At 45.7% G+C, this 27,912-nt stretch overlaps 1 protein-coding gene and 1 long non-coding RNA gene across 5 annotated transcripts in view; one reads left to right on the top strand and one right to left on the bottom strand.

The window, feature by feature from the left end:
* The window catches only part of LOC116408023, a 176,080-nt gene that overhangs the window by 31,622 nt on the left and 116,546 nt on the right, over nt 1-27,912 (bottom strand). The window lies entirely within an intron of this gene.
* gata5 (GATA binding protein 5) overlaps nt 1-27,912 on the top strand; it is a 153,022-nt gene that overhangs the window by 107,724 nt on the left and 17,386 nt on the right. For 2 of the 4 annotated variants that reach the window (XM_031894061.1, XM_031894060.1), the window contains exon 3: nt 19,665-20,248. In XM_031894061.1, coding sequence (XP_031749921.1) covers nt 19,665-20,248 — 584 coding nt within the window. Of the gene's footprint in view, nt 1-16,720; nt 16,925-19,664; nt 20,249-27,912 lie in introns of those variants that run through there. The other 2 variants (XM_031894062.1, NM_001011384.1) reach the window with 2 other exon arrangements.

Raw genomic sequence — 27,912 nt, 5'->3', positions numbered from 1 at the left:
GATTGTAAGCTCACTGGGGCAGGGGCTGATGGGAATGTTGTATAGTACAGCACTGCAGAGTATGTTGGTACCATACAAATAAAGGATACTACGATTGGAGTATATAGGAGTGTACTTAGGAGTATATATAGGTGTGTATATGAGTGTGTATATAAGTATACAGGACTATCTATGAGTATATATATATGTGTGTGTGTATAAGTAAGTATATATATATATATATGTGTGTGTGTATATGTAAGTATATAGATGTATATATGTGTGTGTGTATATGTAAGTATATATATATGTGTGTGTGTGTGTATATGTAAGTATATAGATGTATATATATGTGTGTGTATATGTAAGTATGTATATGTATATATGTGTGTGTGTATATGTAAGTATATATATGTATATATGTGTGTGTGTATATGTAGGTATATATATGTATAGATGCTGCGGGTGAGGGGACACAGATACTTCTCATTCCTACATTCCTTTCTATCTATAGAATATTCCGGCACGTTATTGTGATGCAGAGAGATCCCATATTTATCAGAGAGTTTCCGCGCACAATGCCCTTTGTATGGGGGGGTTTGGGTGCCCAGTTAGTGACCCCCCAGGCCTGGGTCAGTGCAGGGTCACTTCTCCTTTGTTCTGCTTATCTGGCCGCTGGGTGACAGTTAGGGGCCGGCAGGGAAGGTGGCTGCCAGTGCCGGCACTTGGGTCAGTGTTAGGTCGCAGGTTAATGGCTCTGCCTGTGACAGAACAAGATTCCAGGGGCAGATTAATGGGGCAGAATGGAGTGGCTGCAGGTCGGTGCTTGCGCAATGGCGGCGCTGTTTGGAGAGGAGCGAGGGGGAATGAGGTGTCCCTGGATGGATTCCGCGCAGGTTCTGCCGCCAGCAGCACCCGATCCGGCTCAACTCACACGGGCCGGCGCCTCCCAGCGCTATCTGGCCGAGCGCTCTTGGCCTGCGTATAAAGGCGGATGAGCCAGGAAGTCGTCCATCTCTCCTGTTTGGGCTGGAATTCACCTTCTTCTACGCAATGTGCGTGTTATTATTAACATTTATTTATAAAGCGCCAGCATATCCCGCAGCGCGGTACAATAAGGTACACAGGTGCCCGTCTGTGTGCCGCGGGGCAAGAACTTACAGGGGTGCCCGTCTCTGTGCCGTGGGGCAAGAACTTACAGGGGTACCCGCCTGTGTGCCACGGGGCAAGAACTTACAGGGGTGCCCGTCTGTGTGCCGCGGGGCAAGAACTTACAGGGGTACCCGCCTGTGTGCCGCGGGGCAAGAACTTACAGGGGTACCCGTCTGTGTGCCGCGGGGCAAGAACTTACAGGGGTACCCGCCTGTGTGCCGTGGGGCAAGAACTTACAGGGGTGCCCGTCTGTGTGCCGCGGGGCAAGAACTTACAGGGGTGCCCGTCTGTGTGCCGCGGGGCAAGAACTTACAGGGGTACCCGTCTGTGTGCCGCGGGGCAAGAACTACAGGGGTGCCCGTCTGTGTGCCGCGGGGCAAGAATTACAGGGGTGCCCGTCTGTGTGCCGCGGGGCAAGAAACTTACAGGGTGTGCCGTCTGTGTGCCGCAGGGCAAGAACTTACAGGGGTGCCCGTCATGTGTGCCGCGGGGCAAGAACTTACAGGGGTATCCGCCTGTGTGCCCGGGGCAAGAACTTACAGGGGTACCCGCCTGTGTGCCGCGGGGAGCAAGACTTACAGGGGTTACCCGCCTGTGTGCGTGGGGCTAAGAACTACAGGGGTACCCCCTGTGTGGCCGCGGGTGCAAGAACTTAACAGGGGTATCCGCCTGTGTGCCCGTGGGGCAAGCAACTTACAGGGGTACCCGCCTGTGTGCCGTGGGGCAAGAACTTACAGGGGTACCCGCCTTGTGTGCTGTGGGGCAAGAACTTACAGGGGTACCCCGGCCTGTGGTGCCGCGGGGCAGACCTTACAGGGGTTATCCGCCTGTGTGCCGTGGGGCAAGACTTCCAGCGGGTACCCGCCTGTGCCGCGGGGCAAGAACTTACAGGGGTACCCCCCTGTGTGCCGCGGGGCAAGAACTTAAAGGGGTATCCCCTGTGGTGCCGCGGGGCCACCAGAACTTACAGGGGTACCCGCCTGTGTGCCGCGGGGCAAGAACTTACAGGGGTACCCGCCTGTGTGCCGCGGGGCAAGAACTTACAGGGGTATCCGCCTGTGTGCCGCGGGGCAAGAACTTACAGGGGTACCCGCCTGTGTGCCGCGGGGCAAGAACTTACAGGGGTATCCGCCTGTGTGCCGCGGGGCAAGAACTTACAGGGGTACCCGTCTGTGTGCCGCGGGGCAAGAACTTACAGGGGTATCCGCCTGTGTGCCGTGGGGCAAGAACTTACAGGGGTACCCGCCTGTGTGCCGCGGGGCAAGAACTTACAGGGGTACCCGCCTGTGTGCCGCCGGGGCAAGAACTTACAGGGGTACCCGCCTGTGTGCCGCGGGGCAAGAACTTACAGGGGTACCCGCCTGTGTGCCGCGGGGCAAGAACTTACAGGGGTACCCGCCTGTGTGCCGTGGGGCAAGAACTTACAGGGGTACCCGCCTGTGTGCCGCGGGGCAAGAAAAAATCAAACCCGCCCTATCATGATCTGCCCAATGTTAGGCCAGATATGGGTTGGGCAGGCCATCGGGGGGCCCCACACAGGGGCTGATAAGCTGCTGAATCTAAAGGAAATCTGCCCCTGTATGGGCACCTTTACTTGTGTGGGGCAGTGGGGTCATTTATAATTGGCCAATAGGGAACTGAGTAACAAACCTTTACCCATAATTCTGTGCATCACACAGCTTCACTGGATCAGTAGGGAACTGGCCCCTGTCCCGTTAGTAAAGGGGAAGCTAACCCTTCCGTACGGAGAGAGCAGTTGTTATTATGGTACAAGGGCCCCTTCCCCCTTACAGCAATACAGCGATGCTATGGGTGTTATTGAAGGCGGCCTTGGCCCAGCAGACTCGGTTCCAAAGATCCAAAGAGTATTAGCAGAACAGCAGTGACTAATATGGGCCAAGGCTGCCTCCGACCTTTACTCGCTGCAGGGGGGGAACCGGCCGGGATTGGGTGGCGCTTGTGTCTCCCCATGTCCCTCTCTGGCCGAGTATCGGGGGGACTTCATGGGGCTGCACAGGCCTTATGCTTGGGGTAGGGCCCCAGAGCCATGTAATAAATGCACACTGCAGGGCACTACTTCCACTGATGATTCCACTGGTGTCCCTAAGTGATCTGCTAACCCTATAGCAGGAAGCCTGCACTCCATTGGCCAGCTGGTTATACTGTGCTGGGGGTGGGCACTGGGGGGTTATACTGCACTGGGGGGTTATACTACACAGGGGGTGGGCACTGGGGGGGTTATACTGCACTGGGGGGTTATGCTACACAGGGGTGGGGCACTGGGGGGGTTATGCTACACAGGGGGTGGGCACTGGGGGGGTTATGCTACACAGGGGGTGGGCACTGGGGGGGTTATGCTACACAGGGGTGGGCACTGGGGGGGTTATGCTACACAGGGGGTGGGCACTGGGGGGTTATGCTACACAGGGGGTGGGCACTGGGGGGTTTACGCTACACAGGGGGTGGGGCACTGGGGGGTTACGCTACACAGGGGGTGGGCACTGGGGGGTTACGCTACACAGGGGGTGGGCACTGGGGGGGTTACGCTACACAGGGGGTGGGCACTGGGGGGTTACGCTACACAGGGGGTGGGCACTGGGGGGGTTACGCTACACAGGGGGTGGGCACTGGGGGGGTTACGCTACACAGGGGGTGGGCACTGGGGGGGTTACGCTACACGGGGTGGGCACTGGGGGGGTTACGCTACACAGGGGTGGGCACTGGGGGGTTACGCTACACAGGGGGTGGGCACTGGGGGGTTTTGCTACACAGCGGGTGGGCACTGGGGGGTTATGCTACACGGGGTGGGCACTGGGGGGGTTATGCTACACAGGGGTGGGCACTGGGGGGTTTTGCTACACAGGGGGTGGGCACTGGGGGGGTTATGCTACACAGGGGTGGGCACTGGGGGGGTTATGCTACACAGGGGGTGGGCTTCTATGTATCTGTACAAACTGCCCCCTATCGCCCCTGCCAGGGACCTGGGGGGGGACATAGCTCTGAGCCGTGGTCTCTCTCACAGGGACCCCCCTTGTGGCATATTTAATATATATGCTGTTTCCCAACACTTGCTCCAGTGACAGACACGGCAGGGATAGAGTGCTAGCCTTGCTGGCAATACAAGAGATAATTCTGCAGGACGAGGCAGTAGAGATGAGGCCAAGCCCAAAATAAAATGGCACATAGTAGAATAGAGCAAATTATCAATCAAACCAATGGAGACTGTGGCTAATTGCCCAATATGGAGCGCAAGTAACCGAATCACATAGGAACCGCCCAATAGATAGCGAGTATAGAAAGCGGCTGACAGTTTGTGGGCAGCCAATCACCAGCAGCTTCCCAAATGGATAGAAATCCTTCCTGCCCACAGAATCCCAATTAGGAATAAAGAGATAAAGTTCTTGTACTTGATTGGGCCACATTGACTAAATGCAGCCAAGATATTCCCAGAAGGCCTGGATAGAGTCCCACTAAGTCCTGCCTGGAATTCAGTTCATCAGTTAACCCCTCAGTGCCTGGCCTCTTGTAACCAGACAGGAACCCCCCCAGGGCAAATTTATTGGGGCAGATCTGAGCGTCTGGATGGTTCTGCAGGAACCCAGCACCCGTTTCCCCAGCACCCCTGTTTCCCCAGCACCCCTGTTTCCCCAGCACCCCTGTTTCCCCAGCACCCCTGTCTCCCCCAGCACCCCTGTCTCCCCCAGCACCCCTGTCTCCCCCAGCACCCCTGTCTCCCCCAGCACCCCTGTCTCCCCCAGCACCCCAGGCTCCCCCAGCACCCCAGGCTCCCCCAGCACCCCAGGCTCCCCCAGCACCTCAGGCTCCCCCAGCACCTCAGGCTCCCCCAGCACCCCAGGCTCCCAGCACCCCAGGCTCCGCTACAGGATGGAAGGGACCAGCCTGAGAAATACTACAAGGTTTCAGTTCAAGGTCAGGCCCAGGGTCGGTTATCTGATCCCCCCAGTCATTTATCACTCGGGGCCCATCATTAGTGTCAGGCTGTTTTATGGCCCCCACTGACTTAGCACTGAGAGCTGTTACACTGAGTCAAGTGTGTCACTTATGTGCCCTGATTTACTGACTGGGCCTGGGGGGGGGGGGGGCTACAGGCTAGAGCATCCTCTCACTTGCCTCATAGAGTTACTCACTAGCCACTGCCCAACTACAACTCCCAGTCATATCTGTGCCTATATATTATACAGTTACATTATGTGCATATATGATATGGGGGTTACACTGTGACAGTGGGGGGGGGGAAAGATGGGGGGTATATCTGTGCCTATATATTATACAGTTACATTATGTGCATATATGATATGGGGGTTACACTGTGACAGTGGGGGGGGGGGGAAAGATGGGGGGCATATCTGTGCCTATATATTATACAGTTACATTATGTGCATATATGATATGGGGGTTACACTGTGACAGTGGGGGGGGGGGAAAGATGGGGGGTATATCTGTGCCTATATATTATACAGTTACATTATGTGCATATATGATATGGGGGTTACACTGTGACAGTGGGGGGGGGGGGCTGAGGGAAAGATGGGGGGTATATCTGTGCCTATATATTATACAGTTACATTATGTGCATATATGATATGGGGGTTACACTGTGACAGTGGGGGGGGGGGAAAGATGGGGGGTATATCTGTGCCTATATATTATACAGTTACATTATGTGCATATATGATATGGGGGTTACACTGTGACAGTGGGGGGGGGGGGGCTGAGGGAAAGATGGGGGGTATATCTGTGCCTATATATTATACAGTTACATTATGTACATATATGATATGGGGGTTACACTGTGACAGTGGGGGGGGCTGGGGGAAAGATGGGGGGTATATCTGTGCCTATATATTATACAGTTACATTATGTACATATATGATATGGGGGTTACACTGTGACAGTGGGGGGGCTGGGGGAAAGATGGGGGGTATATCTGTGCCTATATATTATACAGTTACATTATGTGCATATATGATATGGGGGTTACACTGTGACAGTGGGGGGGGGGGGGAAAGATGGGGGGTATATCTGTGCCTATATATTATACAGTTACATTATGTGCATATATGATATGGGGGTTACACTGTGACAGTGGGGGGGGGGGGAAAGATGGGGGGTATATCTGTGCCTATATATTATACAGTTACATTATGTGCATATATGATATGGGGGTTACACTGTGACAGTGGGGGGGGCTGGGGGAAAGATGGGGGGTATATCTGTGCCTATATATTATACAGTTACATTATGTACATATATGATATGGGGGTTACACTGTGACAGTGGGGGGAAAGATGGGGGGTATATCTGTGCCTATATATTATACAGTTACATTATGTGCATATATGATATGGGGGTTACACTGTGACAGTGGGGGGGGGGGGGAAGATGGGGGGTATATCTGTGCCTATATATTATACAGTTACATTATGTGCATATATGATATGGGGGTTACACTGTGACAGTGGGGGGGGGGGGGAAAGATGGGGGGTATATCTGTGCCTATATATTATACAGTTACATTATGTGCATATATGATATGGGGGTTACACTGTGACAGTGGGGGGGGGGGGGGAAAGATGGGGGGTATATCTGTGCCTATATATTATACAGTTACATTATGTGCATATATGATATGGGGGTTACACTGTGACAGTGGGGGGGGGGCTGGGGGAAAGATGGGGGGTATATCTGTGCCTATATATTATACAGTTACATTATGTGCATATATGATATGGGGGTTACACTGTGACAGTGGGGGGGGGGGCTGGGGGAAAGATGGGGGGTATATCTGTGCCTATATATTATACAGTTACATTATGTGCATATATGATATGGGGTTACACTGTGACAGTGGGGGGGGGCTGGGGGAAAGATGGGGGGTATATCTGTGCCTATATATTATACAGTTACATTATGTACATATATGATATGGGGGTTACACTGTGACAGTGGGGGGGGGGGGCTGGGGGAAAGATGGGGGGTATATCTGTGCCTATATATTATACAGTTACATTATGTGCATATATGATATGGGGGTTACACTGTGACAGTGGGGGGGGGGGCTGGGGGAAAGATGGGGGGTATATCTGTGCCTATATATTATACAGTTACATTATGTGCATATATGATATGGGGGTTACACTGTGACAGTGGGGGGGGGGAAAGATGGGGGGTATATCTGTGCCTATATATTATACAGTTACATTATGTGCATATATGATATGGGGGTTACACTGTGACAGTGGGGGGGGGGGGCTGGGGGAAAGATGGGGGTATATCTGTGCCTATATATTATACAGTTACATTATGTGCATATATGATATGGGGGTTACACTGTGACAGTGGGGGGGGGGGCTGGGGGAAAGATGGGGGGTATATCTGTGCTTATATATTATACAGTTACATTATGTACATATATGATATGGGGGTTACACTGTGACAGTGGGGGGGGAGGGCTGGGGGAAAGATGGGGGGTATATCTGTGCCTATATATTATACAGTTACATTATGTGCATATATGATATGGGGGTTACACTGTGACAGTGGGGGGGGGGGCTGCTAAGTCGTGTCACTATTGGGGGGAGTCGAGGGGCCCCAATAACAAATCTATAAACTGGTTCCTGAGCTGAGATTCAAAACAGACCGTACCATTAAGCACACAGAGGGGGGGTGTAGGCTCCCCTACAGACTGCGGGTCTGGCCCAGGACTGGGGTGTCACTGGTGCTGCATGGAGAGACCCACCTACAGTTGCTCCCATAACAGCTCCATCTCCTGAGGAAGCTGAACTGGTGCATAAATCCCTTATATACAGTGTATTCTCTACCTGCGCAGGTAACTGTGGGCAAATGAAGCGCCCTGTATGGCTTCTTACTGGCAATGCACTTTGTGGCCGGTGGGAGATTAGCCACTCGCAGTAGCCAAGATTTACCCCCCCCCATAGTCACTGTGTCAGCCATTCTGTGCGCCTCGTGACCTTCCTTAAACCTTCTGAGCCAACAGGGCTTTAAACCAAACAAGTTCCAAATATTTGGCCCCTCTAAAGTCCAAGGAACATTCCTGGAGTTTAAACTGTAACCCTTGCTGTGCCGGGAGGGGAGGCACCTGGGTATATATCGGCCCCCTGTCAGCTCACCTGTTTGATCAACCCCCCCCCCCTGCTGTGACCTCCCCCCCCCCAGCCATTGTATTCTGAGGGTCTGGGTGGGGAGGGACAACAGTGCAGCCTGCTGCGGAATAAAGGGCAAGTCAGCCACACTTACTGATACAGATTGCACTTGAATGGGGTGGGGGCGTCACGCTGTTTTCTTTCACCTGCTGAGAAACCCACTGTGTAAAGTGATACCCACACCCGACAGCCCCCCCAGAGGCCAAATAAAAAGTGACTGACTGTGGGATCATAGGGCAGCCCCACAGATTGTAAGCAGCAGTCCTGACCTGCTTTATGGCTGAGATTCTAGCTATCTGTATAACAGAGCATTCTGTCACAGTGGCACAGATCCTATCTGATCCCCCCATTGTAAGCAGCAGTCCTGCCCTGCTTTATGGCTGAGATTCTAGCTATCTGTATAACAGAGCATTCTGTCACAGTGGCACAGATCCTATCCCCCCCCTCCCCCATTGTAAGCAGCAGTCCTGCCCTGCTTTATGGCTGAGATTCTAGCTATCTGTATAACAGAGCATTCTGTCACAGTGGCACAGATCCTATCTGATCCCCCCCCCATTGTAAGCAGCAGTCCTGCCCTGCTTTATGGCTGAGATTCTAGCTATCTGTATAACAGAGCATTCTGTCACAGTGGCACAGATCCTATCTGATCCCCCCCCATTGTAAGCAGCAGTCCTGCCCTGCTTTATGGCTGAGATTCTAGCTATCTGTATAACAGAGCATTCTGTCTGAGTTCCCCATTGACAGCCCTGTATGTTTCTGTTTCTCTCTTGGTTTAATTCAAAGCAATGTAGCACAAGTCTATGTTTCTGTAGTTCTATTAATCACCAGACTTCCGTTTGCTTTAGAAGCCAGAACCAGAAGTGCAGCAGAGAAAGTAAAAAGCAAGAAAGACGCTGCTGTTAATAGTAGTTATATTTGCAAATAATTGTAAAACCGTTATTATTAGAATTACATTTTCTCTCATTAGGCAAAACTTTATTTTGGGGTTTATATTCCCTTTAAATGTATTGTGGGAAATTTTGTGAAAGTGATAGAAACCTTCCCAGCACTAATTAGCAGCCCATTAACATGACAGTGAAATAGAGAGGGGGGGGGGGGCTACGGTTCTGGTGCTGGGTCCGTTTGGAGCAGAGAGACAGAGGGCAGGTTCGGTTTATGGCACAGAAGGAGAGATAGAAAATTCTCTGTGTTTCTATTATTCTCCAATAGGGAACAATGAAACTACAAAGCAGCCATTACATGGATATAACTGCCCATAATCACTGAAGATACGCAGCCAATCAGTGATCAGCGTATGTGCAAATAATGGGGGGCACTACAGTAACCTACAGCCCTGAGGGGCCTGAAATCTGGGGTACAGGAATATACAGGGGAGATACCCCCCAGGCATCTGGGGTACAGGAATATACAGGGGAGATACCCCCCAGGCATCTGGGGTACAACAGGGATATACAGGGGAGATACCCCCCAGGCATCTGGGGTACAACAGGGATATACAGGGGAGATACCCCCCAGGCATCTGGGGTACAGGAATATACAGGGGAGATACCCCCCAGGCATCTGGGGTACAGGAATATACAGGGGAGATACCCCCCAAGCATCCGGGGTACAGGGATATACAGGGGAGATACCCCCCCAGGCATCTGTGGTACAGGGATATACAGGGGAGTTACCCCCTAAGCATCCGGGGTACAGGGATATACAGGGGAGATACCCCCCCAGGCATCTGGGGTACAGGGATATACAGGGGAGATACCCCCCCAGGCATCTGGGGTACAGGGATATACAGGGGAGATACCCCCCAGGCATCTGGGGTACAGGAATATACAGGGGAGATACCCCCCAAGCATCCGGGGTACAGGGATATACAGGGGAGATACTCCCCCAGGCATCTGGGGTACAACAGGGATATACAGGGGAGATACCCCCCAAGCATCCGGGGTACAGGGATATACAGGGGAGATACCCCCCAGGCATCTGGGGTACAGGGATATACAGGGGAGATACCCCCCAGGCATCTGGGTACAACAGGGATATACAGGGGAGATACCCCCCAGGCATCTGGGGTACAGGGATATACAGGGGAGATACCCCCAGGCATCTGGGGTACAGGGATATACAGGGGAGATACCCCCCAGGCATCTGGGGTACAACAGGGATATACAGGGGAGATACCCCCCAGGCATCTGGGGTACAACAGGGATATACAGGGGAGATACCCCCCAGGCATCTGGGGTACAGGGATATACAGGGGAGATACCCCCCCAGGCATCTGGGGTACAGGGATATACAGGGGAGATACCCCCCAGGCATCTGGGGTACAACAGGGATATACAGGGGAGATACCCCCCCAGGCATCTGGGGTACAACAGGGATATACAGGGGAGATACCCCCCAGGCATCTGGGGTACAGGGATATACAGGGGAGATACCCCCCCAGGCATCTGGGGTACAACAGGGATATACAGGGGAGATACCCCCCAGGCATCTGGGGTACAACAGGGATATACAGGGGAGATACCCCCCAGGCATCTGGGGTACAACAGGGATATACAGGGGAGATACCCCCCAGGCATCTGGGGTACAACAGGGATATACAGGGGAGATACCCCCCCAGGCATCTGGGGTACAGGGATATACAGGGGAGATACCCCCCAGGCATCTGGGGTACAACAGGGATATACAGGGGAGATACCCCCCCAGGCATCTGGGGTACAACAGGGATATACAGGGGAGATACCCCCCACATCAAAATGTATATAAAAACACTTCTAATTATAAGAGGGAGGGGCTAAATTTCACTAATATTTCTGTTTATTTATCACCAACTTACCAAGGGCAGATTCATCCAAATGTGAGTTCAGAGCTTAATACATACAATCTCCCCCACTTTCTATTCATTCCTATGGGATTTGTAGAAGCCTATTTATCAATGGGTGAAAGTTAGAACTCAGCATTTGATAAATACGCTTCTACAAATCCCATAGGTTTATGTACTAAGCTGTACACTCACATTATGTATATTGCATGGAGCTGTATATAATAAATATACTAATAATTATGAGTAGCTGCTGATCTGTATCTGTACATCCCCCCCCCCCCCAAATCTGTAATATGTACAATGCAGAAACTCCTCTCTACATATGGAATCCTAGAGAGCAAGCTCTTGCGAACAGAGCTGGTTTTGGTTTCAATGTATCTTTGTCGGACCAGAACCGAAAATGCGCAATTGGCCGAAAATTCCAATTTGCTAAATTACTTGAACTGTTTTTTCTTTTAATTATACAAAAAGTGTTTTTCTAGATAATTGAGGCTTTGGTTACATATCACTATCCAGTACACACATACCTACGGCTTAGCTATTATTATATTACATTCGTTGCGTGTGCGCCAAACTACTGCACTTCGCTAGCGGTTACACTTTGTTTTGACAAATACGAACTTAATTCGCTGCTGTTCGTTTCTCTTGAGTAGAAAGAATGACACTGAGCCCTTTCCCTTATCATTCCCCTCCCTCCTCTTGTGACAAATATGTTCTTAAATCAATTAACCCCTGCAAGTGGCCCCATGGCTAATGAATAGGGACCTCGGCAATAATAAATCGCCTTGCAGAATACTTACTTTCTAGTTCGTGTCCATAGAGGATATTCTGAAACCACACCAACAACATAATATTATTTTTGAATTGTGTTGATCTCGGCGGGACCCGCTGGCCCCTCAACTTTTCGTAAACGAACGAAATTCAATATAAACGTTTTGTAAATAGCGCACAAACATACGGAGCAGTTGCTGGAAACTCATTAAATAATATAAGTCGTTTGTTTATTTGCAATATCGTTGGTATTCGTTCTGGGTCGTACATTGTATCCACTTTATAGTTTCACACTATGTTAAACGCCTTCGATTTTTCTATAATCACGGATACAATGTTTCCTGCGCTGTTTAGATAATGGCCGCTATTATAAATGAAATCGGTCAATAATTTGTATTAGAAACGATTGATTATACGATATTGACTTGTACTGAATGTGGATAATTCTTATTTTGTTTACTAAACGAAATAATAATATAAACATTGATTTAGCGCAGTGTAGTTAATAATTTCCATTCTAGAAGAATTGTAGGTCCCTAGGCCCGTACCTACAGGGCAGACACAATGCAGGCGGAGGGGAAGCTGGTACCGGTTAGTTGGGCTTCTGTACTGACCCCTCTTCCCCAGGAAAGAATAATACAGAGTGAGAGACATTGGCTAGGATCGGCCACAAATCACAATGGGGGAGATTAGAGCAGCCTTCTGTGGGAGCCAAACTGTCTGCTCCATATCTGTCTGTACATTACACCCCCCTCCCGGGAAATGCTTGCCTAAATATCTGCACATTTCCCCCCCCCCCCCCCAAAAAAAATAAAATGGATGGAACCTGGAATCCAACTTAAAAAGTATCATATATATATATATATATACTGTATATACCTACATAGAGACAGAACGAAATGTTTAATAAACTACCGACAATTCGTAACGATTCGTTCGTACTGAAGGATCTACAATGAGTCAAATGTCAGGGATGTTATGGTATAATTTGGCGATAATTGTACGCTTCAGCCAACTGAAAGCTCAAAAAGTGGGAGAAGATTGTGCGACAGGCCTTGGGAGCTGGGGGATTATTGCAGCATAAACGTAAAGTAGGGTGGAAGGCCGAACTGTCTAATTTGCCCTTTTAATTAATAGGGTTTGTAGCTTGGGGGGGGGGGGATTTAGCTGATTTCTGTCATAGAGCAGCACCTATACTGGGAATCAGATCACCTAGGGGTAAAATACACTATGTAAAAACGACTCTGTGGCTGCGACAGGGACAGAAAGCGACAGCACAGAATTAGCGCATTATTTTAGCCCCTCGCCAAGTTTTTAAACCAAAGACAGAAACGCTGAAATCATGACATTTGTACAAATCGACATGAGTGGGAACATCTTGTTGTACACGATTCTTGTACCCACATCTGGAGGCGACTTGTGTGAGGAACGATACATTGCGATTCCATTTCCCCAGGTCCCGTTTGCCTCCCACAGAAAGGGATACAGAGTCTTTAATTTATAATAATAACATAAAGTGATGCTAATTTAGTCGCTGCAACACCTACGGGCAATGTGTGTGCGTTTAGACGCGCCGAGACCGTCGAATGGATGCGACAAACCTTTTGGGAAAGGGGAAATAAAGGAGAAACAAATTGTGAATTGAACTCAGTGTTTGTTATAAATGTAAATAAATATAAATAAGCTTCTTATTACAGCGGTATCCAATAAGAACAGGGGGTTATAGAGAGGGAATTATTTGCGACAGAAATCGCCGTACATCGTGTTGTCCTGCGTTTTCATCAAATATATCGCTAATTAAAGTTCAGTATCTACATTATAAGGCGATATTAACCCCCCCAGTCCCAGAGTAGAATAATCACTGGGGGGGGGGGGGGGGGTATGAAGCGCTGTTCTGCCCCACTCACCTGGCACAGGGGTAGTTTCTGGCATCTGCTGTGGGGTATAATATTATAGTCACCCCTAGACAGAAGCAAAAAAGGAAAGGGTGGGGGTAGTTAATACTAATTAACCCATTCTATTCACCAGAGCTCAGTGCAGCCATAACCCTATTCCAGTTCTACTACAGGAGATACACATAAAGCGTTTTGTGTATATTTATGTATTTATTATGGGATGGAGGGAAACTCCTACCTACTGCCTTATCTTTCCCTCCCTCTCTGTGCATTAGGGAAACGAAACGGAGATCTATAGTGTTCCTACCCCCCCCCCCCCCCCCCCCCCCCCCCATTGCGACATTTCAGCATCTCTTTGTTTGTTGTATATTTGTCATTAGAATCTCCCATGTCCCACCCCAGGTACCCCCCCCAGGGCAGGTAGGCTCCCCTAGAATTCGGGTTGACAGTAACACTGGTCTCTGGGTCTGGGTTTTACCTTTACTGACCCCTGAATATACTAAATATACATTAGTGTAATGGCACAGAGTCAGTATGGGAGGGAATAGCCACTAACATTTACCCTTAATAACATTTAAACTGTGCAGCTAACTGGGCTTTGAGAAAATGGACCATAGCATGGAGTATGGGGGGATCAGATAGGATCTGTGCCACTGTGACAGAATGCTCTGTTATACAGATAGCTAGAATCTCAGCCATAAAGCAGGGCAGGACTGCTGCTTACAATGGGGGGGGGGGATAGGATCTGTGCCACTGTGACAGAATGCTCTGTTATACAGATAGCTAGAATCTCAGCCATAAAGCAGGGCAGGACTGCTGCTTACAATGGGGGGGGATCAGATAGGATCTGTGCCACTGTGACAGAATGCTCTGTTATACAGATAGCTAGAATCTCAGCCATAAAGCAGGGCAGGACTGCTGCACAGACCATTACCTGTTGGTACATTTTACATGGGGACTCACCTGGTGATCTGCAACTTTCAGCTCCTGACAATGTTCTGCCCCTGTGTGTAACTGTGTGTAACTGTGTGTAACTGTGTGTAACTGTGCATGGTTGTGTATAGTTACAACAGGGAGGTCTGGAGTTGGGTATTTCTGTCATTGGCTTCCATATAATATCATAAGTCTATAATTATTCCAGTTTGGAATTTCATCAGTTACCTGGTTGCTAGGATTCAAATTACCGTAGTAACCAGGGAGTGACTGAGACGGATATAAAAACAGGAGCGGACCTGAATAGAATAATAAGTCATAAAAAGTAACAATAACAATAAAACTGGAGCCTCACAGAGCGATAGTTTATTGGCTGCCGGGGTCAGTGACCCCCATTTGAAAGCTGAAGAGAAGGAAACAATTGAAAAGTATAACATGTAAACAATAAAGACCAATGGAAAAGCTGCTTATATATAATTGGCCTATAACATACTAAAAAGTAACTGAAAGGTGAACTTGCCCTTTACTAATAATAACTATATATAATGTATTTACCTACAATGCACTGGGTCAGTATCTGAATTCTGTAATTGGGTCGTAGCTTTATGGGGGGGGGGGGATATTTTCTACGCTTCGCACACAAATTAAAGGCACAGTAATCCCTCCCAATACCCCAATAACTCAATTAGACGAGGTTAAACGATTTGGACGTGTATTAATTGTATTTACGAAGCTAAATTACCATTTAAACCTGAATGAAGCGCCGGGCAGACACCGAAATGCGACTAAAGTAATTAGGGCGCTAACAATGTATCAAATCCAATCAGTGGGGGCGTCTGCCGATTAACCCTACTCCTGCCGGAGAGTGACAAGCGTCTGACGCTCACGGTTTTACGTCTTGGAACTGTTGATAAATTCCCCCAAATTTCCACTTTGTAGTCGCTTTGAGCCAAATATCTGAATCCACTTTTCGATGTACAAACATTGCAACAGGCAGTTACACAATCCGTGTGTCAGGGATGGATTTATCTGTGTACCGAGCCTGTTGGTGCCGAACTACACCCTCCTGGGCGCTGAGTAACCAGGGTATTAGTACTATGTACAAACATGATATTGGGCACACACTCCTGTCAGCTTATGTATAGCAATTTGTCAAATTCTGTGTATCTGATATTAACCCTATTGTGCTGTGTAAGTAGTTATGTACATATATATATACACCCTCTGTAATGAATATATACATAATTATCCCACCAATAATCGCTTGGAATAAACACGGCGCAATAGCAGGGGTACTTACTAACACCACTGCCCCATTCCTGTGTGTATAGCGCGTAATACATAAAACTCACCCACTTTCATTCCTATGGGGTTTTTAGAAGCGTATTTATCAAATGGTGAACTTTCACCCATTGATAAATACGCGTCTAAAAACCCCATAGGAATGAATAGAACATGGGTGAGTTTTTATGTATTAATCTCTAAACTCAAGAGTGTGAGATAACAGCTCACCACAGAAAAATTCACCCACTTTCTATTCATTCCTATGGGATTTTCAGAAGCGTATTTATCAAATAGTTTCACCCGTTGATAAATATACTTCTAAAAATCCCAGAGCAATGAATAGAAAGTGGGTGATTTTTATCACATTTTGATAAATCTGCCCCTAAGTCTTGGGTTTAGTTAGCGCAGTCTCTAATATACAAATGTACCATTGCGCCTGTTTGTTACATACACGCAAAGCGCACCTTTAGGGCCGGGGCAGCTCAGACTCAGGGTTGAACTTGGATCCCGGGGGGGGGGGGGCAGTGTATGGGGCACAGAGGGGCAAGTTGGGGGCCCTACAAACTATCTCTCTCCTGTTGTTCGCCTCTTTCCATAATCGGTCGCCCAGTCTATTCCTCTGCCCGAGCGAGTAGCCACTTGGCTACCAACCCCCCCCCCCCCCAACCACCACCTTAAAAAAGTTGCCAGGCGCCTGTCAGACTGAGTCGCTGAGTTGCAGTACTGCCGTCGCCAAGTCGCCGCTCCTTGCTGCAGAGTCGCCAATCCGCTCTCGCAGGCATCACGTGACCCTGCCCATACAATTGCCCCGACCCGGGCCCTTTGCTGTTATTCCCCGAGAGAGAGAGCTCCGTCTGACTCCGACTGCGACTGGATCGCAAGACGCTTCCCAGCAGAAGCCACGGTGAGTGAGCGGCTTCCCCCTGCCCTGAGCCAGTAACAGCCGGTACCTCCTCCTTATCTGGCAGATAGAGACGCACAGATGGGCCCGGCCGCCCGGGATGGGCTCCTTATCTCTCCTGTTTGCCTTCCAGCCACACGATTTATACCCGATCTTATCGTGGGACCCTGAGCTTATAGCGCAGCAATTAAACGATATCACAATCGGCACCAGGGAGATAACGGGACCCCCCCCCCCTTCCCTTCATTGCGCCCCAACCGGCTTACTTATTATTACTATCATTATTATTACTATCATTAGTATGGGTGGGGGGGTATTACTCACCCCTGGGGGGGCATTTACTGAGCCTTTTATTTACCGCCCCCCCCCATACACACATTCAAATGTAACTTCTCCCAGAGAACTGGCAGGATTCTGGGGGACTGGGATTGTGGGGACCCCCCCCCCCCCCTGGAAATGTTGGCACCCCAAAATAATTTTAGTCTATTTAGATTTTTGGCAAAAAAAACCAAAGTTTCTAGAATACAGCGACCAATGGCATCTTATTATATATTTATATGGATCGGGACTGTAATGGCAGAATATGGGAATAACAGGACTGAGTGGGGTTTATTTTCGGAACAATGAAATATTAATTTATATTATTATTATTATTATTATTATTATTATTATTATTATTATTATTATTTATTATTAATAATAATAATATACATTGCCAGTATACAGACTGTGGGAATAGCAATGGTCGGATTCCCAGATGGGATTGGGATTATTACCACAGGGAGGGGGGATATTTACAGGGAAGAATGGGACAATGTATCATAGAACTGAGATATTCAGGGTTAAGTGAAATATCCGAGTAGAATCTCCGCAAAGCATGAACAGTACTGATATATATATATATATGAGAGAGAATTCCTAAAATGTATTGGATACATGGAACATTGGCCATTCCTAGTATTATAACTATATGGACTTATATCTGTGGGATTTTATTGGCATTGAGTGGGGCTGAGGGGATTCCCAGGGTTTGTATTGTGATTTATTATTAATATTACTGTATAGGGATATAGTATAGAGTATATAGTATAGGGATATAGTATAGAGTATATAGTATAGGGATATAGTATAGAGTATATAGTATAGGGATAGAGTATAGGGATATAGTATAGAGTATATAGTATAGGGATAGAGTATATAGTATAGGGATATAGTATAGAGTATATAGTATAGGGATAGAGTATAGAGTATATAGTATAGAGTATAGGGATATAGTATAGAGTATATAGTATAGGGATAGAGTATAGAGTATATAGTATATAGTATAGGGATATAGTATAGAGTATAGAGTATAGAGTATAGAGTATAGAGTATAGAGTATAGAGTATAGGGATATTCCCGGTACCGGCTGTGATTCTGTGGGACAGTAACTCCCTTTACTCTATCATTTTATATAATTCTCAGTACTGAGTGTAATTGCGCGTTAATGAGAATTCGCTGTGGAATAGTTCTATGGAATAATGAGAATTCCCAGGATTTATTGGCACAGTGTGGATAAGTGAGACTTCCCAGTGGGTAAGAGAGTATTCCCAGTGGCTAAGTGAGGATTCCCAGTGGGTAAGGGAGAATTTCCAGTGGGTAAGGGAGAATTCCCAGTGGCTAAGTGAGGATTCCCAGTGGGTAAGGGAGAATTCCCAGTGGCTAAGTGAGGATTCCCAGTGGGTAAGGGAAGATTCCCAGTGGGTAAAGGAGAATTCTCAGTGGGTAAGGGAGAATTCCCAGTGGCTAAGTGAGGATTCCCAGTGGCTAAGGGAGAATTCCCAGTGGCTAAGTGAGGATTCCCAGTGGGTAAGTGAGGATTCCCAGTGGGTAAGTGAGGATTCCCAGTGGGTAAGGGAGGATTCCCAGTGGGTAAGGGAGAATTCTCAGTGGGTAAGGGAGGATTCCCAGTGGGTAAGTGAGACTTCCCAGTGGGTAAGTGAGGATTCCCAGTGGGTAAGTGAGGATTCCCAGTGGGTAAGGGAGGATTCCCAGTGGGTAAGGGAGGATTCCCAGTGGGTAAGGGAGTATTCCCAGTGGGTAAGGGAGAATTCCCAGTGGCTAAGTGAGGATTCCCAGTGGCTAAGTGAGGATTCCCAGTGGGTAAGGGAGTATTCCCAGTGGGTAAGGGAGAATTCTCAGTGGGTAAGGGAGAATTCTCAGTGGGTAAGGGAGTATTCCCAGTGGGTAAGGGAGAATTCTCAGTGGGTAAGGGAGAATTCTCAGTGGGTAAGGGAGGATTCCCAGTGGGTAAGGGAGAATTCTCAGTGGGTAAGGGAGTATTCCCAGTGGGTAAGGGAGTATTCCCAGTGGGTAAGGGAGAATTCTCAGTGGGTAAGGGAGAATTCTCAGTGGGTAAGGGAGTATTCCCAGTGGGTAAGTGAGGATTCCTAGTAAATAAGTGAGATTCCCAGTAAATAAGAGAGATTCCCAGTAAATAAGTGAGATTCCCAGTAAATAAGAGAGATTCCCAGTGGATAAGTGAGAATTCCCAGTAAATAAGTGAGATTCCCAGTAAATAAGTGAGATTCCCAGTAAATAAGTGAGATTCCCAGTAAATAAGAGAGATTCCCAGTGGATAAGTGAGAATTCCCATTTCCATGGGACAAGGGGCCCCAGAGCCGCTGCCATTTGCCCCCCCACACTGATGCCCCTCCCCCAGGGCTGTGCCGCTCTCCCATTAACCCTTGTTCTGTTCCCACAGTTCAGCCAATCTGCCCGGAGTCGCTGGTAGGAAGGCTCAGCCGGTGCTGTTCGGTTCGTACCGCCGGATCATGTACCCCAGCCTGGCCCTCACTGCCAACCATGCCCAGCCGGCCTACTCCCACGACCCCTCGAACTTCCTGCACTCTACGGGCAGCCCCCCGGTCTATGTGCCGACTAGTCGGATGCCGGCCATGCTACAGTCGCTCCCCTACCTACAGAGCTGCGACACTGCCCACCAGGGCCACCATCTGGGCAACCACCCGGGCTGGGCACAGACTGCCAACGAGAGCCACACGTTCAATGCCAGCAGCCCCCACACCCCCAGCGGATTCCCTTACTCGCACAGCCCCCCTGTGGGCAACGCCAGTGCCAGGGAAGGTGCCTACCAGAGCCCCCTGATCATGGGCAGCAGTGCCAGGGACCAGTATGGCAACTCCCTGGTGCGCACCGGCTCCTACCCCAGCCCCTACTCCTATGTGGGCGCGGATATGCCCCCTTCTTGGGCAACTGGACACTTTGAGGGCAGCATGTTGCACAGCCTGCAGGGGAGGCAGCCCTTACCGGGTAGGAGATCCAGCCTGGGTGAGTACCTCCATTGGTCTATCCCTGGGTACAGTACTGGCACCCCTGGGGCAAGGCCATTGCACTCACCAATTACTGCCACATATTCTCTTATTGTTCCTTCAATGGGTTTAATGGTAATTATTCCAAGTACCGACCCCAATACACACATACACGGTAATACATGAAACCGATCCAATATACACACTATATCAATGATATACAGGGCACTGGGGTTATGTATCTATTATATACTATATCAATGTGCACCCTGTATTAATATTATATATATTATATCTATATACACACTGTATTCGTAATACAAAGGCCCCATGCCTTCTGTACACTCTGAATTAAATGTGAATTTAATTGTACTTACTGTATATATATAATATACAGGGCAGCGATATAAACGTTACATTAACTAAACAGGTAATTGATCGAATATACACAGTGTTATAGAGGACTCTGCTCTAATATACACATTATTAATAGGAAATATACACACTATTAATAGGGGATAATATACACAATCATACAGAGAACTCATCAAACGTACAGAAACGGATCTAATAAACCAGGGATCTGTATAAACTATATTATATAGGAAACTGATCCAATGTACTCACTCTATTAACATTATACAGCACTGATTCAATGTTTACGATATATTATTATTATTACTCAGGACGTTGAATTAAACACATCATCATATTATCCCACACACTGATCGAATGTATACATCTTATCCGTGTTATATACAAAACCTACACTGTACGCACTATATTAACATTAATATTAAACAATTAATAATAAACAGGCTGCTTAATTAGGGTGCACACTATGGTAATGTTAGAGAAGACATTAATCTAAGTTATCTAAATAAGAGATTTAATATATTTTCTATAACGAAAGATTACATTTTATAATGTATACACGTTCCTATTATGGAGGGCACCAATGTTATACGGGATCTAATTAATGTTAAATGAAAAAAAAACCATTTCATATACACGGTAATACATGAAACGGATCCAGTATACACACTATATCAATGATATACAGGGCACTGGAGTTATGTATATACTATATACCATACCAATGTGCACCCTGTATTAATATTATATATATTATACCTATATACTATAATAAGGTTAAATACTCACCGTATTAATGTTATACAGCAGAGCTGGAATTCTCCTTTCCATGAACCCCCTATTTTATAATTAATTGTTCCCCGTTGGGTTGTTGTTTAGCCGAAACGGCCTTCTATAAATACTAAGGAAAATAACAATATAAATCTATGGGGAATGGCAGCAGGCCTGGGCAGCTTTATGGCCACTATATAAACAGGCAGATTATTATTAGGAATAAAGAGAGAAAGTGTTTGGGGCCTTGAACCCCTTCAACTGCTCAACCAGAATTCTAGAAATTCCCCTGTTTTGTCTTAAATTTAAAAAACCATATTAAACACCTGAGCGATTCCCGTACAAAGTGTATGTAATAAACATATATATAATATTCAGTATAAAGAGAACTTGTACCTTTATGTTCCATATTCAGCCTGAGCGCATTTCAGACGCAGTTTTGCAGTAAATTTGTTTTTAGAGCAACTTGTGAATCTACAAGTACATAGGGCGCTAACTGGGCGCACTGGGATCTCGGTGACCCTCGGCCTCTATTCAATTACACTCACAATATCTCACTATTTACATAGTTACAATAAATGTATAAACGTAAAGCGCAGCTGTATTTAATAACATCGGAACCAGTTACATTGCACCGAGGCAGCTGCCTCTATAGACTGAAACCTTGTTGCTTTCTGTGCCAGTTTATACCTCATTCTGATACATAGAAACCGATATGTGTATATAGAAGGCTGTTTGTATTCAGACGCCCGATTCCATACAACGATCAGTAAATAAAAGGCATGCAGGGGTTAATGGCGCTGATCGCTTGCGCTATCACTTTATACAATAACCTTTGCTACAGAAACTCCTCCGATTTCCTGAAACCTTGAATCACTCGCTTCCTGGAAATATTCCCCCCTGCACAGAGTGACCCATATCGGCCGACATATTCCCGACTTGCTCAGGACTTGGGTCAGGTCATATGCGGGGAAGGGAAAGGGGGAGCAATTCGTTTCGGGGGGAATACAAACTCATGTCTTTTAGATGTTTCTCGCCTATTTGTATGTATGTATGCGGGTTATTTCGTACGTATATGCCGGGTATATAGTGTGTGTGTATATCTATATATTTATCTTTATCTATATATCTAGATATATGTATATATATATATAAAAGATAGATTATATATCTATATATACCTACTTACATACACACATATATTATATATATATATAGATAGATAGATAGATATAGATAAATATATATATATATAAAGGGTGTAGATATATATAGACGATAGAATATATATGGTATAAATGTAGCGTCAGGGCATTGTCTCTGCGCCAAACCTGCTCACCGATCCGATCAGATTTAATAGAGTGGGGCAAGGTTGGCCAGATGAGTGACAGTTTTCCCCTGGGTCCCAGTGCCCCCGGCTGTGCGGTTCGATACCTCGGCTGTTGGGTTTGACAGATAGAGATAAGGGAAAAGCTACAAGTCCGCTTATCAGGGAATGATCTCTCCGAGGGAGTAATTGACCCCAAATATTACTGATGTCAAAGCAATCAGCCCCCGGCTCAAGGCTACACTGGGGCAAGTGGCCGCAGCGATTTCTCTCCATACGCCGAGTTATTCGCCTGGCAACAACTAGTAACGATAATCTCGCACTTATTTCGTACTAATTCGCACAGTTATTCTGTGTTTATAGATTTATAGAACAAATAATACAATTTCTCTTTCCCATAAAATTAAAAGTAATAATAATAATAATCTGATTTTTGTAGATAATGGGGGTATAATATATGGGGTATAAACTCCCCCCGAGTAGAACCCCAATATCAGAAGAGCTACAGGGGGGTCGGGCATATAACAAGGAAGGAGATATAAAGGTTCCCTGTGTGCCCCAATATCAGTGTAAATACATGGAGTGGGGGGGTCAAATCTCTGTCTATAAATATAATATCAGTACAAATACAGGGGGTAATGTTTGCAATGTATACCCCCAATATTGGTACAGATGCAGGGGGGCAGGGTATGCATTTGCCTGTGTATAACCCCCAGTACAGGTATAGGACCCGTTATCCAGAATGCTTGGAACCAAGAGTATTCCAGATAAGGGGTCTTTCTGTAATTTGGATCTCCATACCTTAAGTCTACTAAAAAATCAATAAAACATTAAAAAAACCCAATAGGGCTGTTCTGCCCCAATAAGGGGTAATTATATCTTAGTTGGGATCAAGTACAGGTACTGTTTTATTATTACAGAGAAAAGGGAATCATTTAACCATGAAATAAACCCAATAGGGCTGTTCTGCCCCAATAAGGGGTAATTATATCTTAGTTGGGATCAAGTACAGGTACTGTTTTATTATTACAGAGAAAAGGGAATCATTTAACCATGAAATAAACCCAATAGGGCTGTTCTGCCCCAATAAGGGGTAATTATATCTTAGTTGGGATCAAGTACAGGTACTGTTTTATTATTACAGAGAAAAGGGAATCATTTAACCATGAAATAAACCCAATAGGGCTGTTCTGCCCCCAATAAGGGGTAATTATATCTTAGTTGGGATCAAGTACAGGTACTGTTTTATTATTACAGAGAAAAGGGAATCATTTAACCATTAAATAAACCCAATAGGGCTGTTCTGCCCCCAATAAGGGGTAATTATATCTTAGTTGGGATCAAGTACAGGTACTGTTTTATTATTACAGAGAAAAGGGAATCATTTAACCATTAAATAAACCCAATAGGGCTGTTCTGCCCCCAATAAGGGGTAATTATATCTTAGTTGGGATCAAGTACAGGTACTGTTTTATTATTACAGAGAAAAGGGAATCATTTAACCATGAAATAAACCCAATAGGGCTGTTCTGCCCCCAATAAGGGGTAATTATATCTTAGTTGGGATCAAGTACAGGTACTGTTTTATTATTACAGAAAAAAAGAAAATCCGTTTTTTAAATCTGAATTATTTGATTAAAATGGAGTCTGTGGGAGACAGGCTTTCCGTAATTTGGAGCTCTCTAAATATCGGGTTTCCAGATAACGGATCCCATACCTGTATTAGATTTTCCCTGTGTATAACCCCATTATCAGCACAGAAAAAATGGATTTAACAGTTCTCTGTAATGTATACCCAATATTAATACATTCATATACGTTGGACCCAAGAGCTGACATTTATCTCATACCCTGACTGTTTGTTGGGTCGTAATTAACTAACAATCAGTTTCTTTTTAGAATGCGTTTATGTTTATTTATGTAAATATGGGTTTCAGCCATCGGGAAGCTGCAGCCTTTGTGCCTGTTTGTGCTTATTGTCTGTTCCCCCGTGGGTTTGTTTGTCCGTCTGTGGCCCCTTTAATCGTGTTTCTCTCTGAGAGTACACATATGTATTTGTCTGAATATCCAGGTAAATACTTCATCCAGGTGTGTGTAAAGGTGAGATCAGTTCTATACAGGTACAAACACACTTGATATCAATGTCACCCCTTGAATGTTGGCCGGTCAGTGGCCCCCGATAATGTCTGCGCCGTGGCTATTGGTCGGTTTGTCAGTCAGGGAAGATTGAATTATAGGAGTAGTGCCGTCGGCCCCTGTATTGTGAATATAACAATTGCAAGATTTGGTTCTGTACATCCGTGTTACCCTGCCTGCGGAATGTTCTTTCCCGTGACTCTTCTGTGTGGGAGAGATGAACAATTATATCAGCAGAAATGTGTGTGTGTATATACTGTATATATATGTGTGTGTGTGTATATATACTGTATATATATATATGTGTGTGTTTATATACTGTGTGTGTGTATATACTGTATATATGTGTGTGTGTGTGTGTATATATACTGTATATATATGTGTGTGTGTATATACTGTATGTGTGTATATACTGTATATATGTGTGTGTGTGTGTGTGTATATATATACTGTATATATATGTGTGTGTGTGTGTGTATATACTGTGTGTGTGTGTATATACTGTGTGTGTGTATATACTGTATATATATGTGTGTGTGTATATATACTGTATATATGTGTGTGTGTGTGTGTGTGTGTGTGTATATACTGTGTGTGTGTGTGTATATACTGTATATATGTGTGTGTGTGTGTGTGTGTGTGTATATACTGTGTGTGTGTGTATATACTGTATATATGTGTGTGTGTATATACTGTATGTGTGTGTGTATATACTGTATATATGTGTGTGTGTGTGTGTATATACTGTGTGTGTGTGTATATACTGTATATATGTGTGTGTGTGTATATACTGTATGTGTGTGTGTATATACTGTATATATGTGTGTGTGTGTGTATATATACTGTATATATGTGTGTGTATATACTGTATGTGTGTGTGTATATACTGTATGTGTGTGTGTATATACTGTATGTGTGTATATACTGTATATATGTGTGTGTGTGTATATATACTGTGTATATATGTGTGTGTGTGTGTGTGTGTGTATATACTGTGTATGTGTGTATATACTGTATATATATGTGTGTGTGTGTATATATACTGTATATATGTGTGTGTGTGTGTGTGTATATATACTGTGTGTGTGTGTGTGTATACTGTATATATGTGTGTGTATATACTGTATATATGTGTGTGTGTGTGTGTATATACTGTGTGTGTATATACTGTATATATGTGTGTGTGTATATACTGTATATATGTGTGTGTGTATATACATATATGTGTGTGTGTGTGTGTGCATATATATATATATATACTGTATATATATGTGTGTGTGTATATACTGTGTGTGTGTGTATATACTGTATATATATATATATATGTGTGTGTGTGTGTATATATATACTGTATATATATGTGTGTGTGTGTGTGTGTATATATATACTGTATATATATGTGTGTGTGTATATACTGTGTGTGTGTGTATATACTGTATATATAAATGTGTGTGTGTGTGTGTGTGCATGTGCATATACTGTATATATGTGTGTGTGTGTATATACTGTATAAATATATGTGTGTGTGTGTGTGTACGGGGCAGGTACAGTCTGTATTAGGGATTCCGTTCGGCCAAGATTTGGCCTTTTTTACAAGGATTTAGATTCAGTAGAATCCCTGCGTCTGGCCCCACCCAATCTGAATCCCTAAAATCAGGTGACTTTTTGTCACATAAACACAGAATTTGTCATTTTTTTCAAATGTATTTTGTTCTTTTTATCCTAATCTGCATATGTATGTATGTATGTATGTATGTATATGTTTATTTATAAAGTGCTACTTATGTACCCAGCGCTGTACAGTAGAATACATTAATACAAACAGGGGGTTATTAAGATAATAATAGATAAATACACAGTATAACAATAAATACAAATAAATACAAGATACAGTTGCAAAGACACAAGAGGATGGGGGTCCCTGCCAATTAGGATTCGGCGCAGTACTCGGGCAAATCTTTTGCAAAGGATTCGGGGTTCAGCCGGATCTTAAAATAGTGGATACGGTGCGTCCCTAGTATGTATTAATGTGTGTGTGTGTGTGTGTGTGTGTGTAGGGCCACTCATTCTACCCTTATGTACAAGGTATTAATATGAAAGCACAATTGTGTGTATATGTACAAAGGAGAAAGTAGGCTGAATGTGTGTGTGTATATGTACAGCGCATTAATATAAATGTATGGGCACAATTGTGTAACAGGGATACGTAGCGCTAGTGAGTGTGTGTTTGTGTAGGCACAGGCCCCAGTGATGTACTGATACTGGCCGATCCAACTGGGGGCCCAAGGGCCAGATGTTTATGGCCCCCGGTCTGCAGGCACTTCTTCCTATAAATTAAATATAATCTGGCCCTGGGACTTATAGTATAACAAATAAATGTAAAAAGTTGCACAGTCCGAACAAATGACTGGAGTCTGGGGGTTCAGTGGCAGAACCCTGTGTCTCATTGGTCGCTTCATCAGGAGTACAGGTTGGGACATTGGCCATAGAGCTGTGGGAATCCCCCCCCTGCAGTTGTACCCTATGTTCAGGGGCCACAATGGTATCTGTGCTATGGTCTTCCAGTTTGTGTGTTCTGATATTGTGTATATCAGTGTGTATAACTGTGTATATTGGTGTGTATATATTATTATTATTAACATTTATTTATAAAGCGCCAACATATTCCGCAACACTGTACAATAGGCATGTGTATAAATGTGTATACAGGGGTCCGATACCTGTATCAGTGTTTATCAATGGATATATTGGTGCGTATCAATGTGTATATCGGTGCTTATCAATTAATATATTGGTGCGTTTAACTGTGTATATCGGTGTGTGTATAACTGTGTATATCAGTGCGTATAACTGTGTATATTGGTGCGTATAACTGTGTATCGGTGTGTGTATAACTGTGTATATCGGTGTGTGTATAACTGTGTATCGGTGTGTGTATAACTGTGTATATTGGTGCGTATAGCTGTGTATATCGGTGCGTATAACTGTGTATATCGGTGCGTATAACTGTGTATAACTGTGTATATCGGTGCGTATAACTGTGTATATCAGTGCGTATAACTGTGTATATCGGT

The sequence above is a fragment of the Xenopus tropicalis genome, chromosome 10 (assembly GCF_000004195.4).
Source record: "Xenopus tropicalis strain Nigerian chromosome 10, UCB_Xtro_10.0, whole genome shotgun sequence".
Taxonomy (NCBI): Eukaryota; Metazoa; Chordata; class Amphibia; order Anura; family Pipidae; genus Xenopus; species Xenopus tropicalis.
The sequence above is the reverse complement of the archived record's forward strand: the minus strand, read 5'-3'. Positions and strand labels throughout refer to the sequence as shown.